We start from the raw sequence: 16,389 nt of genomic DNA, 5'->3' as shown, positions 1-16,389 counted from the left end.
TTATTATTATTATTATTATTATTATTATTATTATTATTATTATTATTATTATTATTATTATTATTATTATTATTATTATTATTATTATTATTATTGTTATTACTGTTTTTTTTGTTATTTATTAATATCGCTATTACTATCACTATTTTATTTTGTCGCTGGGTATTGTTTTTTTACTATTGTTATGACAAACTAGGAATTGAGCTGCCAAATATAAAATTTAATATCGGCATAAAGTTGGAACATACGGTATGTTATTGTGTGTCTAGTAGGTAGTGGTTGGTCAAACGGTTCGATCGAATGCCATTGACAATCAGTGGGTGAACCAACTGGGTGGTGAAGGACGGGTAACTGAAAGCTAGGCATCTCCGATCCTGGCGTGCTCGATGGGTACATGTGGTTAGTATTGCTTGATATTGGAAGCTTAATTTTACGGTTATTACCTCGATTGGTGCGAATACTGCTCGCCAAAGGCTAAGCCGACATCTCGCAATCGACATGGTCTGCCTATATATACTGTGACATGATCAAGATCTGTGTATCGTGCCAATGCTATGCTGGAAGGCGAGAATAGCAAGGGCTCGCCAAAGTTTTGCTAGTAGACGTTTCTATACTTCTCCTATGTCGACAACTAGTCATGAACCTGAATCTCGAGAGATTCGCACTTCGCGACTGTCAGACACGATAGTTCGATGCGATGAAAAAGCCGACCGTGAAATATCGCAGCCTAAAGATTCAAAATGCCTTAGTAAAGAACACAGCGATCCTGAGAAGGTAACTGACGAGGAATTTCTTTCTGCGTTGGCTGACATACAAGATCATGGAGTTATCGCTGTTGACTGACTGGGAGAATAATCTTGTTGGATGGGACGATCTTCAAGATACAGAAAATCCGAAAAATTGGACGAACATGCGTAAACAAACAATCTTTATGATTGTAGTGGTGTCTTGTTTTATGATACCTGTGGCTTCCACGATATTTGCTCCCGGTGCGAAGTATATGGCTGAAGAGTTCCATATCACCAGTCCTGCTCTTAAACAGCTTACCATAAGTCTCTATGTTCTCGGTTTTGGCTGTGGACCATTGTTGCATGCTCCATTGAGTGAACTCTATGGCAGGAAATATGTGGTCGCATGTTCGAACCTACTGTTCGTCTGCTTAAATGTCGGCTGTTCTGAAGCTACGAGTACTGTGATGTTCATGATATTTCGAGCACTTTCAGGTATTCTTGGCTGCGCAGGTATGGTGGTAGGCAGTGGAACAATAAGTGATATCTTTCGCCAGGAAGATATAGGATCAGCTACCGCTTATTTTTTCCTCGGACCCATTGCGGGTCCTGTTCTGGGGCCTATAGTTGGGGGGTTCGTCGCGCAACACCTGGGCTGGCGCTGGACATTCCGCGTCATTCTCCTCTTTGGTGCTATTATAACTCTGCTCCATGTGTTATTAGTCCCAGAGACCAATCCCGCAGTTTTGCTAGAACGGAAAGCAAAGAAACTGAACAAACTGCATCACAGGAATGATCTGATTTCGATCATATACTCGCGGTCGAAAAAACAAGCCCCTTTTCATCGGCTATGTTCAGGTATCATGAGGGCAACTAAGCTTCTCATATTCAGTCCCATCGTTCTACTTTTTGCCATCTATATGTCTATTGCTTATGCATACCTGTATGTTTTTTTGACTACTATCCCAACTGTATTCTCGACGAAGTATGGATGGTCGACATCGCTTACTGGACTCGCATACATAGGTATTGGTGCTGGTACGCTGACCGCTGTACTCTTGCTAGGGAAAACGAATGAGCTCATTGTCCGGAAGCTTACTGTAAAGAATGGCGGCGTTCATAAACCAGAGTTCAGATTGCGTCCTATGATAGTTGGCAGCGTTTTCCTTTCAATAGGAATGTTTTGGTATGGCTGGAGTGTCCAGGAGCACGCATTTTGGTTGGTGGTAGTACTTTCTTTTTTTTGCATGGGATTTGGCTTGCTCAGCTCTTTGATTCCAATACAAGCATACCTAATCGACATATATGGGCCTCTCGGTTTAGCGGCCAGTGCAACTGCAGCTTTGAATTTTTTGAGATGTACGGCAGCAGCATTCATTCCTCTAGGAGTTCCTAATCTCATAGCAACATTGGATTATGGATGGGGATATAGTATTTTTGGATTCCTCGGTATAACGGTGTGTACAACGATGGCCCTCCTATTCAATAAGTACGGTTCATATGTTCGTGAGCTTTTCCCCCCTCGCGAAGTTTAAAGTAGAAATATGATTTGCACGTGCCTAAAGGTAGTCTGTAAGTCACTTGCGCTAATGTATGTATGAGTGTTCGGCGCCGGCCAGATACCTCAATCAACGCCTCGTAGCGAGCGTCTCGTAGCAAGTGTCTTCAAACGTACGCACCAGTTTTCTTCCGGATGTTGTTTGTGCCGAACCGCGCTTGGCGCCAAAATGAGGAAAGTGGGAGTTCCTGACAGTCTGCGCGTGTTGTAAATAAAATTGGTAAGCCCAAACCCGTGCACTAGGCTTTATCGCCATTACCCACCCTGCATTTTCGTTGGATTTATCATCAGGTTCTGCCATTTGACCGATCTCCTTATGATTGAAACCAAGACAAGCATAGAATCATAGTCAAGAAATTTACCACCCGCATTGGAAGTGTGAAGACCAGTCATGGGCGCGATAACAGATCTCCTCACGGACCGAGTATCGCTGCCAGTTCTCATAGTGGCCGGTTTACTACTCCTCTATGTCCATCATCACACCAAGGGTCCCTTGGACGGCGATGCTCCCCTTTATAAGGGCTCTTTACCCTTTATGGGTGCGGCGCTGGAAGCAAATAGCGGCCTCTTCAAGCTCTTGATTGGGTTGAAAAAAAAATTGGGGACAGTTTTCAGCGTTTATATCATGGGCGATCGAATGCTTGTTGTGACTGATCACGAGTCTGGTAAAGTTACAGTACGAAAGCTTTTGCTAATATATAAGCTGTTCGTCAGGTGTTTCTCCAAAGTGCTATTTTCTCCTCACCAGACTTCATCAAGGGCATTGACGTGAAGCTCTTCAAGTACACAAAAATTCTGATCGACAACCACTGGTTCGTTTCGAAGAACCTTTTGCATGGAATCGGTACATATCAGTTGGAACGGGAAGCTAACTAGTAGTTGCTCTGCTCAAGTCCAACGATGATATGGAAAATATTATGCGGGTCCTGAGAACAGTTTATCGCGAGAGCTTGTCAGCATCTGCCCCTAAGCCGGTATTTGCTGAAACTGAAACGACAGTTGAGCTATACCGCACATTAAGAACGCTGATGTACAACGCATCCTCGATTTCCTTGTTTGGAGAAGAATTCCCCGCGGACGGTTTGTTGGAAGATTTTCTTTTATACGAAGACCACGTCATGCAGTTTCTGAAGGGAGTTCCTTGGTTTATGAATAAGGGATACAATGCGCGTGAGCGTATCCTGAAAAAGCTGGCCGAGTTTTTCGAAGACCCAAATCGGTTGGCAAATGGTCAGCCACTATTGAAAGCTATAGCGGCGGAGTTTCAAGCAGTCGACTTGGAGTTTACGCCCACTGACATGGCTTCTTATTTTCTATCGATAATGTTTGCTTCGAAGGTGAGCTTTTACAATATAAATGCTGACCTAAAAGTCAAACTCTGTTCCTCTGGCATTTTGGATGACAGGATTAGTTATTTCTAAGCCTGAGTTAAAAGACAATATCTACAGAATTATCAAGGACAACTACGACTATGATAATAACACTATAGATTGGGATGCCATTTCAGCGAATCCGCTCATAGTTGCTTGTTGGAAAGAGACAACAAGGCTGTGCAGTAGTACCGCAGTGGGACGTCTGGTCATGAATGATACAAAACTGAAAGTGGGCTCAGATGTGTACAAAGTTCATGCCGGCCAAACAGCCATGGTGATGGGATCGCTGATTCACTGGGACGAGAATATTTATCCAGATCCTATGGAATACATCCCAGAAAGGTTTTTGAAAGGAAGCAACTCAAAGTATTACAATGAGTCTGTCAGCGAAATGAAATACACGCTTATACCTTTTGGGGGTGGTGCCCATTTATGTCCAGGTAGAGCAGTCGCTTTCGCAGAAGCTGTGTGCCAGCTTGTTTATATACTTTGGTTTTTTGAAGTCGAGATTGTGGGACAACCTCTCCGATTTGGTGTTGAGGAAAGATTTAGCTCAGGGGCTGTGAAACCATCGGATGAGTTCAATGTGAAGTTCACAAGACGTGTGGAGGCACCCACACCAATTAATTAACAGAGCACAGGCTTAAAGCTAAGAACTTTTTGTACTCATATATGGTAGCCTCAGCTGAATAGAAACGGAAGGTGACGCGTGAAACAGAGATCAAGGCGGGCGATACACGCTATAAGTCGGCATGTCATCGATGTCACGTGATTAATAAACCGAACAAAGTGATCTGTAGGAGCTGCGTTCAGCTCAGCCGGGCACGTCTGTGCATACCAATTCTTCACATGGCAGATATGGCTACAACACCATCTGCCGAGCGCACGCTCGATGAGATGCAGGCACGTCATCGCAAAGAATCTCGTGACCTGATAGCGACAATCACTGGATTAAAAAAACAAGCGACAAAAGGTGAAAAAAAGAAGAAGAAAGCGTTATTGCAACAATGCGAGGAAATGGAAAGAGCCATGAATGAACGACACCAATCGGAATTGGATGTAAGCGATCTACCCGTGCTAGCTGACGACAGAAATTCAATGGAGTAGCTGTGGATCAGAGCAGTGAAGTCAGTCCGGAGGAATTACTTGCACAGTTAGTATTGGATACACATCCATCACCGGCCGCGGAGATCGTATCCACGGGGAAACAAGACACGGTGGAAAGTGAAGGAGATGCCAGTGTGCATCGGCAGAGTCGTCAAAAAGTACGTAAGGCCCGTAAAAAGGCCGCTATGGAAGCTATCGCTTCAGAGGCAGCCTCCGAAGCCGCTCAAATGCCCGATCTTCGTAAAATTGAATTGGAAAACATGAAAATGCTTCAAAAGACGATGGGCCTAGTTGAAAAGGATGTAAGTGCTCGCGCAACTCTATATTCTGATATGAAGATCACGCCTGATGGACATTGCTTGTTTGCAGCAATTTCAGATCAGCTGGCAGTCAGGCGCCACATCAAGAAGTCGGTTACAGAGTTACGAACTTTGGCGGCGGAAGTCATTAGAGCAAACGTGAACACATACAGTCCATTTCTTTTCGACGAGGAGACGATGCAGATACAGGATGTCGACGTATACTGTCGAAGACTTGAGGAAACGGCAGTGTGGGGGGGGGATATGGAGATTTTGGCTTTGGCAACGCATTTCGATTCTCCAGTCACAGTAGTCATGAGTGGTAGACTGCCGTTACGAATTAACGAAACAGGAAAGGAGGCCGAACTGATGTTAGCATACTACAAGCATAGCTATGGCCTCGGTGAACATTATAACTCGTTGAGATAACACAAATTAATAGCATTCGTGTGAAATAACATTCGACATCAATAATAAATAACTACTTTTTCAAATTAGACTGTTTCTTTTGTTCCTCCATGACTTTCTTAACAGTGTCTATTACAATCTTAGCTTGCGAGCTAATGCTGGCTGATGACTGTGCCGACTCAATGCTCTTGGCAGGCAGCAATGGAGCTATTCTTAAGAAACTTCTGAATTTGGCACTTCGAAGCAGACCAGACTGGATAGCAGAAAGAAATCCAGTAGAGGCAAAATAAAGAACAACAGCAGCTGGAAAGTTCATGGTCACAAAAACGGATACCACAGGCAAAGCGTAGCCTACTTTTTTCATGAGCCCTGATGATTGTATACCTGTCTCTCCGCCGAACCGCGCCATTAACAAATAGAAGGAAGAGGTGATTAACTGCAGTCCAAGGTAGGGGTCTGCCACCGAGAGATCGTTAAACCAGTACAGCCCTTCTGTAGTCAAGTCAGCTACATGATGCAGACACATCGCATCTATTCCAAAGAACATTCCCAAGCTAATAGGGATATTAGCCATTGGCGCCATCATCCACTTCATGTTTATGCCGTTATCTGCCATGACCTTATTGCGACCCTCTAGATACTTTTGGACAGCCTCGGTGTTAGATGGTCCGCCACTCTCCTGGAGCTCCTGCGTAAGCCGATGAGTTTCCGGTTGTATACGAGCCATTCGCATGGTCGTGTCAGATGACTTGACAATCAGCGGGAACATTGCTATCTTCAATCCGATAGCTACACATATAATCGTCTGCCACCATGGCATCCCTGTGTAAACATGTACATATTCCAGGATATGTTGGCATATGCTTGGGGGCGATATCCAGTTTGTTGCAAGACCTATAGACTCCAAGTAACCAATTTGATAGGATGCTGAGGTAGCTGCTAATGCAGCAGACGAGTCCGCAGCAGCTGTCGTAATTATGTCGACAGTATTTGTTGTAGCCGTATTGTAAGCCTCTCCGGTAGCATTAGCAAATAAATTATCGGCAGTTGATACGCCATTTTGTGTCGCACCAATGTCAGTGACTTTCGTAGAGAGCGTGCGGAATTTGCTTGCCCTATAAGTAGAAAGGTTAAGAATTCGGGCGGGGCAATCATTGTGCTGAGGTCTCAGACTGCTCGATCTACATCCTAGGCTCTACCGCTATTAACCAGGGCCCTGGCGCTCACTTACAGAACAGTGTCTTTTGTTCAACTTATGAGATATCAGATAGGACTGAGACGAATTCCAACGACCGCCAGCGAAGGTCCGTAGTATTCTCATTGTTCATGTAGCTCCTTCGGTGTAAAATTCGCAAGCAGTGCACCGGAAAAAAACTTCCCAACTCGAATGTCGGATAAATACGTATATTTGCATGCTCTCAAATATTCCCAACGATTTTTCAATTCTCGCCTACGCACACTTGTCCAAGGGAGTTCACGATGTCATCACTATGGCAAGAACACAAGGCTGCCAATGGGCGAATTTACTACTACAACACACAAACCAAAGAATCTAGATGGACGAAACCAGATGAGCTACTTACTAATGTTGAGGTATGAAAACTGAAACTTTCTTAAGCTGATATCCGTAGAGAGCACTGGCAACAATACCATGGAAGGAATACATGACAAAAGAAGGCCAAAAGTATTGGAACAATAGAGAAACGAAGGAAAGCGTGTGGGAAATGCCCTTGGAATACAAACTGGCTCTTGAAACTACAGCGGATTCCCCGGACGGCGGCGAGAGGTGAGTTCTACAAGATCCGCTGTGATGCTAATTTTCTGATACTCGGACCAAATAGTGAAGGCAACATCTGGCTCACGGCCACAAGAATTAGTAAATGATTCTGATCTTAGCCCAGAAGAAAAAGCTGAACGCTCGTTTTCAAAGCTTTTAAAGGATTCCGGCGTGACATACGGCTGGGATTGGGAGAGAACATTGCGGAAAATCGTATTACATCCCCAATTTCACGTTATATCTGACGCCAAAGACCGACGTGTTGCCTTTCAGAAGTACTTCGAGCAGTCACGGCAGCAAGAAATTGAGAGTGCCCTAAAAAAGTACAATGGTCTTAAAGAGGCATATATGAAGCTGCTACACGACAAGGCCGTAAAGCCATACTCCCGCTGGAAGTAAGTATTGCTAGACGCAGAGCTTACCAAAAGGACATTTCTGCCTTTATTAAAAGACGAGTTAGCTTTCCAGAATTTTGAGGAAGAGACTGGTGAGGCACGTAGATTATTCGAGGACTACACTTTCCAGCTTCGCAGAGATCAAAGAGAGAGAGAAAACAAGGACCGCGAGGAGGCCATGATATTCCTTACAACATACCTTAAATCCATGAATCTCACTGTGCTATCGCATTGGCAAGATGTCTTGGATAGATTACGACACGACCCCTCTATTAAAGAGCATCCTAAAGTTCGCACTCTCAACAAACTCGATTTGTTAATTGTGTATGAAGGTTTCATGAAGCAGCTCGAAACTGAATACAATGACAAAAGGGCAGAGAGGTCACAGAAAAGACGGCGAGTGCGTAGTCCTGCCTGAACACTCAGGTAGGTTTGTGTCATGTCATTTGTATATAAACATAACTCAGAAGTATCGAGGTTGACAGTAGGTTTTGATTTTTGGGAAGCGTGAGTAGCCGGACTATCGGTTACCCTCTCTGCGGATGATGAACTATATCACCTGGAGAGCGGTGAATTTTATCACTTCGTGCACCACAATACGATATGTCGACCAAAGAGCAAACCGCCGATAACAAGGTGGAACTTGAGAATAAGAGTTCTGTGGTAGCTCTTGAAGAAGAGGATGAATTCGAAGACTTCCCCGCTGAAGGTAATACTTACTACGCCAGACACTGACAGTAGACTGGGCAGATCAAGAAGCCGATGTCGCCATTGCTGGCGGAAAGGAGCACCTGTGGGAAGAGAACTGGGATGACGACGATGCCGATGATGATTTTTCAGCACAGTTAAGGTGAGTCTCGGCATCTATTGATCTAATTGTTACAAGAGAGGAGCTTAAAAAGAATCAAACTGCATCGAAGGACGAGCCTATGACGCACTGAAGCCACCTCGGGCCGCATCTAGGTCTTCGACACACATTCTAGCACGAGTCATTTTCTGATTGATAACTATATATCAAGAATCAGTTCTGTCGGCGTTGAACTATCATCGTAAATTGTGTCGGCGGTTTACTGGTGACGTTAGATAACTAAATAATCATATACTATCCGATCACACTCTTTTTTTGGCTCAAAGGACGTGGCGTGCTCTTGACCGGGTTGTCGTAGTGTCATGTGGGCGTGTTCCGTTCGTCCATGTCATCGATTCCGCGTCTTCCCGTATCACCCCGTGTTATTTTCGACGGCACCCGCTACCGAGGTGCTGATTCGGAATCTACACAGACTGGCCATAAGACTATTGGTCTGCATACTAGACAAACAGTTGCAGCGACACCCGACAGCCATTCAGAGGGCATAGCAAACATCAGACTACGGACTTCACTGTATTTCGGTTACCAGAATTACCCTACCTGTGCTTTTTACTATCTAAGTAGGCGTGTAGAAGAAACAACGGCTAGCATCCCAACAACTACTTAACAGAACATTCTTGAATAATTTGTTGCCAAAGATTAATTCACGAATATTCAATCTTTTGCTGAAGTTCAGAACCACAATGTCTCTCTCTAACAAGCTCGCTATTACGGACCTGGACCTTGCCGGAAAAAGAGTCTTCATTCGTGTCGGTAGGTTTCTGCGTCAATAACCTTTTATCTATTGTGTCTGTATGAGCAAAGCTGACGGTTACAAGACTTCAACGTTCCTCTTGACGGAACCGTCATTACAAACAATCAACGTATTGTCGCTGCTCTTCCCTCGATCAAGTATGCGATTGAGAAAGGTTTGTTTCCAGCGGCAGTCTGAGCTAATTATTTAGATGCGAAGGCTATTATCCTCGCCTCTCATCTTGGTCGCCCCGACGGAAAAGTCACTGAGAAATATTCTCTGAAGCCGGTTTCTTCAGAGCTCTCCAAGCTTCTCAACAAGCCTGTTACCTTCTTGGACGACTGTGTCGGCGAGAAAGTCGAGTCATACGTTGCTAAGGCTACGGGTGGTATGGTTATATTCATGGCCCCTTTAACTAATTATCAGGCGAGGTGATCCTTTTGGAGAACCTCAGATTCCATGCCGAAGAAGAAGGATCTTACAAAGTTGATGGCAAGAAAGTAAAGGTGGATACACAGAAGATCGAGGCGTTTCGCAAGAGTCTTACCTCTCTGGCTGATGTCTACGTCAGTAAGTAATTTAAAGTCATCGTGATTTAACTCCCCGAGATGATGCATTTGGTACTGCTCATCGTGCTCATTCGTCGATGGTTGGTTTTGAGGTCCCTCAAAAAGCCAGTGGTTTTTTGGTCAAAAAGGAGCTGGAATTCTTTGCTAAGGCCTTGGAGAAGCCCGACCATCCCTTTCTTGCTATTCTTGGTGGAGCCAAGGTGTCTGACAAGATTCAGCTTATTGACAATTTGATTCCCAAGGTCGACGCTCTGATTATTGGAGGAGGCATGGCTTTCACTTTCAAGAAAGCCTTGGAGAATGTCAAAATTGGTGCGTCACTCTTCGACGAGGAAGGTGCCAAGATTGTCGGAGAAGTGCTCGAGAAAGCAAAGGCGAATGGTGTAAAGGTCGTGCTTCCCGTGGACTATGTCACCGGCAGCAAGTTTTCGAAGGATGCAGAGGTTGGATATGCCACTGACGAGACTGGAATCCCCGATGGGTGGCTCGGTTTGGATATCGGAGAGAAGAGCGCGGAGCTTTTCGTCGACACCATCAAGAGTGCTAAGACGATTCTTTGGAACGGGTAATGATATATCCTTACCCATAAACTAACAACAGACCGCCTGGGGTCTTCGAGTTTGACAGTTTCTCGAAGGGAACGAAAGCTGTCTTGGACGCAGCTGTTGGAGCTGCGCAGTCCGGAAGCACTGTTATTGTTGGCGGAGGCGACACTGCTACGGTGAGTGTTCGAAAATGTTGTTGCTAATTGTTATTTAGGTCGCGAAGAAGTGGGGTGTTGAAGACAAGCTTTCCCATGTCTCCACAGGTGGCGGAGCCTCCTTGGAGCTCCTGGAGGGCAAAATCTTGCCTGGCGTTGCTGCTCTCAGCGACAAGTAGTAACATTGACGCGGTTGATCTGTGCTCATACGTTTCTTTAAGTTTAAATGAATTAAATCGTAAGATTGTCACTGTCATTTTTTTTGATATCGTAGGCCTCTCTAGCCAAGCTGCCCCACGCATTTTTGTTTTGTTCCCAAGAGTTTTATTAGTTTGAGCATTTCATCAACAAAACTGGGACTTATCACGGCGTCTTGCAAACAGTGGACGAATATTCAACATCAGTATCGCATCGGTATATATCATATAGATACGCAAATGTTGGCTCTTCGTACTATTGGCTGAAGACTTCTGGTCACAGAGACCCAGTTTTCATGATTTTCTTGTATCTGTTGCAGACTGTATGAGCAATCCATGATTACAACTTAGCTACAACAGTTATGTCTGACACAAGCTATTTCCTCGATAGCTCTGATCAAACCGTCAAGAACAGAGACACAGATACAGGACGACAAAGCTCATACAAAAAACCAGAGAAGGCGGCAGAGATAATCAAGTCGACTAAACGTCCCAGAAAGCCCCCGAGGCCGATCATACCAGCACATGAAAATACTCTGGCGCTACCTTGCGATCTCGCCAAGAGTCGACAATTATTAGAATTTGTGTTCTATACAATTAGGCACTCAAGAAAGCTGGTGATAGTCGCTGGCGCGGGTATTTCGGTGTCCGCCGGGATCCCTGATTTCAGATCCTCAACCGGCCTATTCAAAACATTAAAAAATGACTTCAAGCTGAAAGTTTCCGGCCAGGACATGTTTGATGCTTCTGTGTATCGCGATGCTGAATCAGCCAAATCTTTCCAGGTCATGGTTCATGGACTGCATAATCTGTGCGAGAAGGCGACAAGAACAGCCTTCCATAATTTAATATCTGAAATATCCACCGAAAACAGGCTTCTACGATTGTACACACAAAACGTCGACGGTCTGGATGCTTCGATTAATGGCTTGGAGACCGCAGTTCCTTTACCGCTGAGGCCGCCATGGCCGAAGACTGTACAACTACATGGAGGTTTACAGACAGTGGTGTGCTCAAAGTGTGGCTGGATGGGACCTTTCAAGCCAGAGTTGTTCGGTGACGATGTTATACCAGATTGCACAGAATGCCAGGAACTAGATAGTGTGCGAATAGTGGTTGGAAAGAGAACGCAGGGCATTGGAAAACTACGGCCTCGAATTGTGCTGTATAACGAATTCAATCCTGACGGCGAGGCAATTGGAAAAATAACGTCGGCAGACTTGCGGTCACGGCCTGACGGGTTATTAGTGGTGGGAACTAGCCTCAAAATACCGGGAGTTCGTCGCATAGTACGGGAAATGTCTAATGCTGTCCATGCGGCAAAGGGATCGGTTATATGGATAAATAACGACGATCCGCCAATTGGGAAAGAGTTTGACAGCTGTTTCGATCTGATAATCAAAGGTGATTGTCAACTACTACCAGGAATTCTGTCAGAATTGGATGAAACTCATTGTGCTGAAACTGAAGCAAACAAAGCTAAGAGAAAATCGTCAGTGAATCGGCTCCCGAAACAACAAAAAAGTGGAGGTGCACCGTCCTCGCGAAAAACGATTAACACTCAATTTAAGATCCAGAAAAATCCTAAGCAACCATATAGAGCCAAAGCATTGTCCGCTGTAGCTGATGAGCCTTGCACAAGAACAGAGATGGATCAGGCTGATGCTATAATGTCATCTATAAACGTGAAAGCAGAGTTCGAGAGCTGATCGTTTTTATGTACCTCTGATGGAATTAAAAGTCGAAACTAATTCTACCAACATTTGCCGATAGTAGCTGGTAGGATATGAAGCTATGGACTTTGTAGAAAAGTCTCAAAGAAATACAATAATTCACATTACATTAGCATCGTCGTCATCGTCTTCAATATTTTCTTCTTTGGGCTCTTTAGGCTCCTGGGCTTCCGCCCACTGTGTGACATCGTCGATGTAGCTAAGTATCGTAGCCACGCTGTCAGGGGTTCCTGACTCCAGCGGTAAAAACTGCACCATGCCAAAATCATCTACCAGCTGTGTGATTGCTTGGTTGAGTTTATGGAATTTCGGATTCGACTTTTCGTTAATTTCATCTACGAGTAAATTGGGGTCTGGGTTCAAGAATCGCTTCAACTCCCTTTTACTCATATCACCTTTAACCAAGTCCACTTTGCTGAGTATATTGAGATGCGGCAGTTCGAGTAAAATCATAGCCGACATAGCGCTCATAACTCCAGAAAAAAACTTGCTTCTGTCGATTACAAAGGGAGCTTCCAAGAGGTAGGTAGCACATAACGAAAACGAAAGGTTTTGTGTGAGATGCTTGACCAAAGCAGGGAGCACTGGAATATGGGTATACAGCTCGATCTGTCCTGGGCAATCGAAGATCAGAAATTCATCCTCATAGTCACCGATCTCTCCATCTAGCCAATCAAGGTGGTTGAGCAGAAATTCGAAGCAGTAGAGTAATCCGCCATTCGGACCAAATTCCATTTCTTCCATGACATCCTCAAGAGGTATGAGATCTCTGATATCAACTGTGAACTCATATTCTCCCGGCTCTGCGGCCGGATCAAGATTTACGAGGTGAGCACGACGACCAATGCTTTGGATGTGAGTCAACAGAGAGGTGCAAAACGTGCTCTACTCGATTAGAATCGTCACTTTTACTGCGAACCTACCTTTCCGACACCTGCTGGACCAAGAACAAGAACGCCCACTCTGGACATATTGGAGATTGAACTGTAGCACGCAGGTAGTTGACGGGTATGTCAACGGTGATGGTGAAAAATTACTCCCATTTCTGTAGTGTACCAGACTCAAAAACTGGTTAGCTTCAATTAAACTATATACAAAAACAAATGCTACAAGACATGACAGCCCTTTAGCATTGTCTGCTACATTGCATCAACTAGTAGGGTCGCCCTCAAGACGATTCCACGAGCTATAACCACTTATAAAATCGATAGGAGGAAATGTAAGGACGTCCTCATACTGCTGAAAGAAGATATCTTCTGCAGAGAGGCAGCTCGTTGGCGCCTGCATAGAGCTACTGTCATCCAACAGGGTTGGACCTGCCGTTTCATAAGTATGAGTGTGCCAAGATGTATCACTTTGAAAAGCGGAGAGAGCTGAGTTTAGACTCTCTATATTCTGTACATCCGGTCGTTCTAAACTGTCAGCGGTAGTTGAACTACTTGAGCCTGCCGACGTATGTTGGACATGGCTTTCATTGGTGGCAGTGAGCTTTCCATTTCTCAAGGCCAACTCTATTGGAGATGTAGTAATCTCACGTCCTTTGGTGATAGAGACCACGTCGCTTTCGACTTTCCCAAGATTCAGAAGTGATCGGTTCTCACCATTCACGGCCTTTTTCGCCACCATATAAAGTAGCTCAGCGACCAGTTTTGCTCGTTCTAATCCTAAAACCTTCGTCTTTGCATTGATGGCATTGATGTACTGGACAACATTTGACATCATTCTTAGGTCCGAGTACGCTGATGGATTTTTAGGGCTTGACAGGCAAAATCCGAAGAGTACCATCATTGAGCTCACGAAATGATAGAGTAGAAACCTTTCGTTAGCGAGTTCTTGGTAGGAGTTTACCCACAGTCTGATGAGAAAGCTCTTGTCATTCTCAAGAACAGGAACGAGAGCTAATATTGCCCGAGAAGAGCGCAGACATACAGCAAAAGACCGCGACATATTGGGACAACCCTGACCGCTTCCTCTGTTCTGGTCCATGCTCTCCTTAGTAGCCTTCGAGTTTTGGCCACTAGCTTTTGATGGCCGAGTTTCTTTGCTATCATGCTCTTGTATTTCCTGGCAGTATACAATGTACCTGTGTATTGCAATGAAACAGTTATAGTAGTTGACAAGCAGCTGGACCATGATATTTTCGGTAACCTCGCTCTTCAGTATCAGGTCACCTTGAGTATGAAGCGGTAGTAATTCGGCCGGAATTTTTTGATACCATTCCATCAATTCGCGGTCCAATTCAGAAGTTATCTCATATAGTGTGCGACTTTCCTCTGGCCTGAAACTGTATAAATTGTTCAATATCTTTGACTGTATCCTTGACAGGCAGATAACCATGTAAAAAATTGAAATGACTTCTCCGGAAGTAGACGTAATAGTGACCAATCCGTCTTTTTCTACTGGCATCGCCACCGTCATTTCTTCATCTTTAATCATTGCTGGCCGGCCATTTCGTATGGACATTTCCATATCGAAGTAATAGCACAGCCACCAAATTCGGTTACGACCAATATGATCTTTGGCTGACGAAGCCCATTCTCGCCGTTGTCTATGCAGCCCCAAAGCTTGCGAAAATCTGATAGCGGTCGTGATTAGTACTCCTGCCATATCTGCACACCCAATGCCATGCGTGAAAGCAGACTTGAAATTATTAGCCTTAACAAAGCTCGATACTTACTAGTGCTAATAAACCTCTGACTGCGAGTAGCTGCTCTGAAGTACGACAAATAGCAGGGAAGTAGTTCAAGGCATTTTTAAAAAAGCCGTGACCCAGAATAAACTTGCTTGGTAAGCCCTGTTGGTCGGTCTCGCAGTTCGAGTACATGAATGTGGCAGACAAGAAAGCGTTCAACACAAAATAGTCCAACGAGCTATGATTACTGTTCGACTCATATACTCTGCTGGAGATTACGTGTAACTCTGCGACGTCGAATATAGGCATTACCGGATGAAGAAGCCGCTCATAGACTTTCTCTTAGCTCTAAACATGATATCCTTACCATCAATGCATTGATGAACTGTATCCAGTGAAGGAAGTGCGTGCTCCGCAAAGGTTCGACCAGGTGGATCGTTTATGTCTAAGTAAAGACGGGATAATTCACTATTGCAAAGAATGCCCGCATCGCACTCCGAAACAGCTTTCAAACGACCCTCAAAATCTTCAGACCCAGTCTTTTCTCGAACCCAGTGTATTCCTGCCTTCGAGAAAAAACTCCACGGAGAAGAAAATCCTGCGCTTAGTAGACGTAAATGAGATGCACATACCAATGTAAGTATCCCCTCCATTGGAATTCTTGTAAACGAACGAGAGATCTTCTTCTTTTTCTGCCATGGTCTTATGTGGATTGAGTTGCAACGTGCTTTCTGACTCTTCAAAGCTCCTTCCACGAGTCTCATGACCAGCTGCACGTGTACTCTTAGTTTTCCGATCAGTGATGTTTGTCTGTGACCACTGGGGATCCGAAAGCGTTTCAACAGAGTTCTCAGGAATGACAGAATTAACAAAGGATTCTAGCTGATCAAGTCTTGCTTCAAGACTCTCTATGTATCGAGCCCTTGAAAGATGGTCAGCACTATCGTATTGAGATATGTACCTCTTTGGCTGCTTTGCCTTCGCCTCAGTAGCTGTGAAGACACAGTTCCGATTCGCATTGTAACAGATTAAGCAAGGATGCCTACCATCACATTTGATCTGTATGTTATGAGCGGTAAGTCCAAGGGACCTGCTTACCTTGCGTTTTCGACATGAAACGCAAGCCCTCACAGTTCGCTGCCGTTTCGGTTTCACATTCAGCTTTTCCGATGCCGCCTGCGAGCTTGGCTCGGACATAGTGATGACATGCAGTAAATTAATGTAAACAGCACATAAATACTAGTCAACACTGATCTCTTCATTCAAGTGCATAATACACAGACCAGATGGCAACGGACCTGAACAATCAGCA

General features: G+C 44.6%; 9 protein-coding genes across 9 annotated transcripts; 6 read left to right on the top strand and 3 right to left on the bottom strand.

The window, feature by feature from the left end:
• The first annotated feature begins 477 nt into the window (after window positions 1-477).
• Window positions 478-2,286, top strand: V1510DRAFT_422766 (major facilitator superfamily domain-containing protein). The gene is made up of 2 exons (XM_066934841.1): window positions 478-774; window positions 818-2,286. Exons 1-2 carry the CDS (start codon window positions 550-552, stop codon window positions 2,261-2,263), a joined length of 1,671 nt encoding a protein of 556 aa, XP_066786940.1. The 5' UTR covers window positions 478-549; the 3' UTR covers window positions 2,264-2,286.
• Window positions 2,287-2,677: 391 nt separating this feature from the next.
• On the top strand, window positions 2,678-4,290 carry V1510DRAFT_369950 (cytochrome P450; the record flags this gene model as incomplete). The annotated part of the gene is made up of 4 exons (XM_066931415.1): window positions 2,678-2,951; window positions 2,990-3,130; window positions 3,166-3,623; window positions 3,658-4,290. 4 exons carry the CDS (start codon window positions 2,678-2,680, stop codon window positions 4,288-4,290), a joined length of 1,506 nt encoding a protein of 501 aa, XP_066786939.1.
• On the top strand, window positions 4,109-5,520 carry V1510DRAFT_250055 (uncharacterized protein). Its single transcript, XM_066930579.1, has 3 exons — window positions 4,109-4,718; window positions 4,751-5,068; window positions 5,105-5,520. The coding sequence occupies exons 1-3, from the start codon at window positions 4,509-4,511 to the stop codon at window positions 5,492-5,494; spliced, it is 918 nt and encodes a 305-aa protein (XP_066786938.1). The 5' UTR covers window positions 4,109-4,508; the 3' UTR covers window positions 5,495-5,520.
• Window positions 5,521-5,546: 26 nt separating this feature from the next.
• V1510DRAFT_427288 (60Kd inner membrane protein-domain-containing protein) lies at window positions 5,547-7,126 on the bottom strand (the record flags this gene model as incomplete). The annotated part of the gene is made up of 2 exons (XM_066935199.1): window positions 5,547-6,439; window positions 7,057-7,126. 2 exons carry the CDS (start codon window positions 7,124-7,126, stop codon window positions 5,547-5,549), a joined length of 963 nt encoding a protein of 320 aa, XP_066786937.1.
• Window positions 7,127-7,137: 11 nt separating this feature from the next.
• Window positions 7,138-8,063, top strand: V1510DRAFT_408367 (uncharacterized protein; the record flags this gene model as incomplete). The annotated part of the gene is made up of 3 exons (XM_066932447.1): window positions 7,138-7,259; window positions 7,370-7,645; window positions 7,679-8,063. 3 exons carry the CDS (start codon window positions 7,138-7,140, stop codon window positions 8,061-8,063), a joined length of 783 nt encoding a protein of 260 aa, XP_066786936.1.
• A 1,133-nt stretch (window positions 8,064-9,196) lies between these two features.
• Window positions 9,197-10,694, top strand: V1510DRAFT_369937 (phosphoglycerate kinase; the record flags this gene model as incomplete). The annotated part of the gene is made up of 7 exons (XM_066931413.1): window positions 9,197-9,266; window positions 9,332-9,421; window positions 9,458-9,634; window positions 9,673-9,816; window positions 9,855-10,380; window positions 10,416-10,536; window positions 10,575-10,694. 7 exons carry the CDS (start codon window positions 9,197-9,199, stop codon window positions 10,692-10,694), a joined length of 1,248 nt encoding a protein of 415 aa, XP_066786935.1.
• Window positions 10,695-11,278: 584 nt separating this feature from the next.
• On the top strand, window positions 11,279-12,160 carry V1510DRAFT_355066 (DHS-like NAD/FAD-binding domain-containing protein; the record flags this gene model as incomplete). The annotated part of the gene is made up of 1 exon (XM_066930890.1): window positions 11,279-12,160. A coding segment is annotated over one exon (882 nt), but the record flags the coding sequence as incomplete, so codon positions are not given.
• A 322-nt stretch (window positions 12,161-12,482) lies between these two features.
• On the bottom strand, window positions 12,483-13,805 carry V1510DRAFT_251590 (Gpn3p). Its single transcript, XM_066930580.1, has 2 exons — window positions 13,369-13,805; window positions 12,483-13,330 (listed from the first exon to the last, which is right to left on the bottom strand). The coding sequence occupies exons 1-2, from the start codon at window positions 13,414-13,416 to the stop codon at window positions 12,545-12,547; spliced, it is 834 nt and encodes a 277-aa protein (XP_066786933.1). The 5' UTR covers window positions 13,417-13,805; the 3' UTR covers window positions 12,483-12,544.
• Window positions 13,471-16,389, bottom strand: V1510DRAFT_422747 (fungal-specific transcription factor domain-containing protein). Its single transcript, XM_066934840.1, has 7 exons — window positions 16,176-16,389; window positions 16,039-16,136; window positions 15,710-15,999; window positions 15,445-15,675; window positions 15,123-15,412; window positions 14,298-15,085; window positions 13,471-14,261 (listed from the first exon to the last, which is right to left on the bottom strand). The coding sequence occupies exons 1-7, from the start codon at window positions 16,272-16,274 to the stop codon at window positions 13,595-13,597; spliced, it is 2,463 nt and encodes an 820-aa protein (XP_066786932.1). The 5' UTR covers window positions 16,275-16,389; the 3' UTR covers window positions 13,471-13,594.

Source organism: Dipodascopsis tothii, assembly GCF_038497935.1.
Source record: "Dipodascopsis tothii strain CBS 759.85 unplaced genomic scaffold V1510scaffold_38, whole genome shotgun sequence".
Taxonomy (NCBI): domain Eukaryota; kingdom Fungi; phylum Ascomycota; class Lipomycetes; order Lipomycetales; family Lipomycetaceae; genus Neoaidaea; species Neoaidaea tothii.
This window is presented reverse-complemented; position numbering and strand designations above follow the sequence as displayed.

Bases quoted from the DNA above. Each gene is read 5' to 3' on its own strand.
- V1510DRAFT_422766 (XM_066934841.1), top strand. From the start codon at position 550: ATGCTATGCTGGAAGGCGAGAATAGCAAGGGCTCGCCAAAGTTTTGCT. The intron at 775-817 runs GTAACTGACGAG...CTGACATACAAG, and splicing joins AACACAGCGATCCTGAGAAG to ATCATGGAGTTATCGCTGTT.
- V1510DRAFT_250055 (XM_066930579.1), top strand. From the start codon at position 4,509: ATGGCAGATATGGCTACAACACCATCTGCCGAGCGCACGCTCGATGAG. The intron at 4,719-4,750 runs GTAAGCGATCTA...AGCTGACGACAG, and splicing joins GACACCAATCGGAATTGGAT to AAATTCAATGGAGTAGCTGT. The intron at 5,069-5,104 runs GTAAGTGCTCGC...TCTGATATGAAG, and splicing joins TGGGCCTAGTTGAAAAGGAT to ATCACGCCTGATGGACATTG.
- V1510DRAFT_251590 (XM_066930580.1), bottom strand. From the start codon at position 13,416: ATGTCCAGAGTGGGCGTTCTTGTTCTTGGTCCAGCAGGTGTCGGAAAG. The intron at 13,331-13,368 runs GTAGGTTCGCAG...CTAATCGAGTAG, and splicing joins GTCCAGCAGGTGTCGGAAAG to AGCACGTTTTGCACCTCTCT.
- V1510DRAFT_422747 (XM_066934840.1), bottom strand. From the start codon at position 16,274: ATGTCCGAGCCAAGCTCGCAGGCGGCATCGGAAAAGCTGAATGTGAAA. The intron at 15,413-15,444 runs GTAAGGATATCA...GCTAAGAGAAAG, and splicing joins AGTTCATCAATGCATTGATG to TCTATGAGCGGCTTCTTCAT. The intron at 14,262-14,297 runs GTGGGTAAACTC...CGCTAACGAAAG, and splicing joins AAGAGCTTTCTCATCAGACT to GTTTCTACTCTATCATTTCG.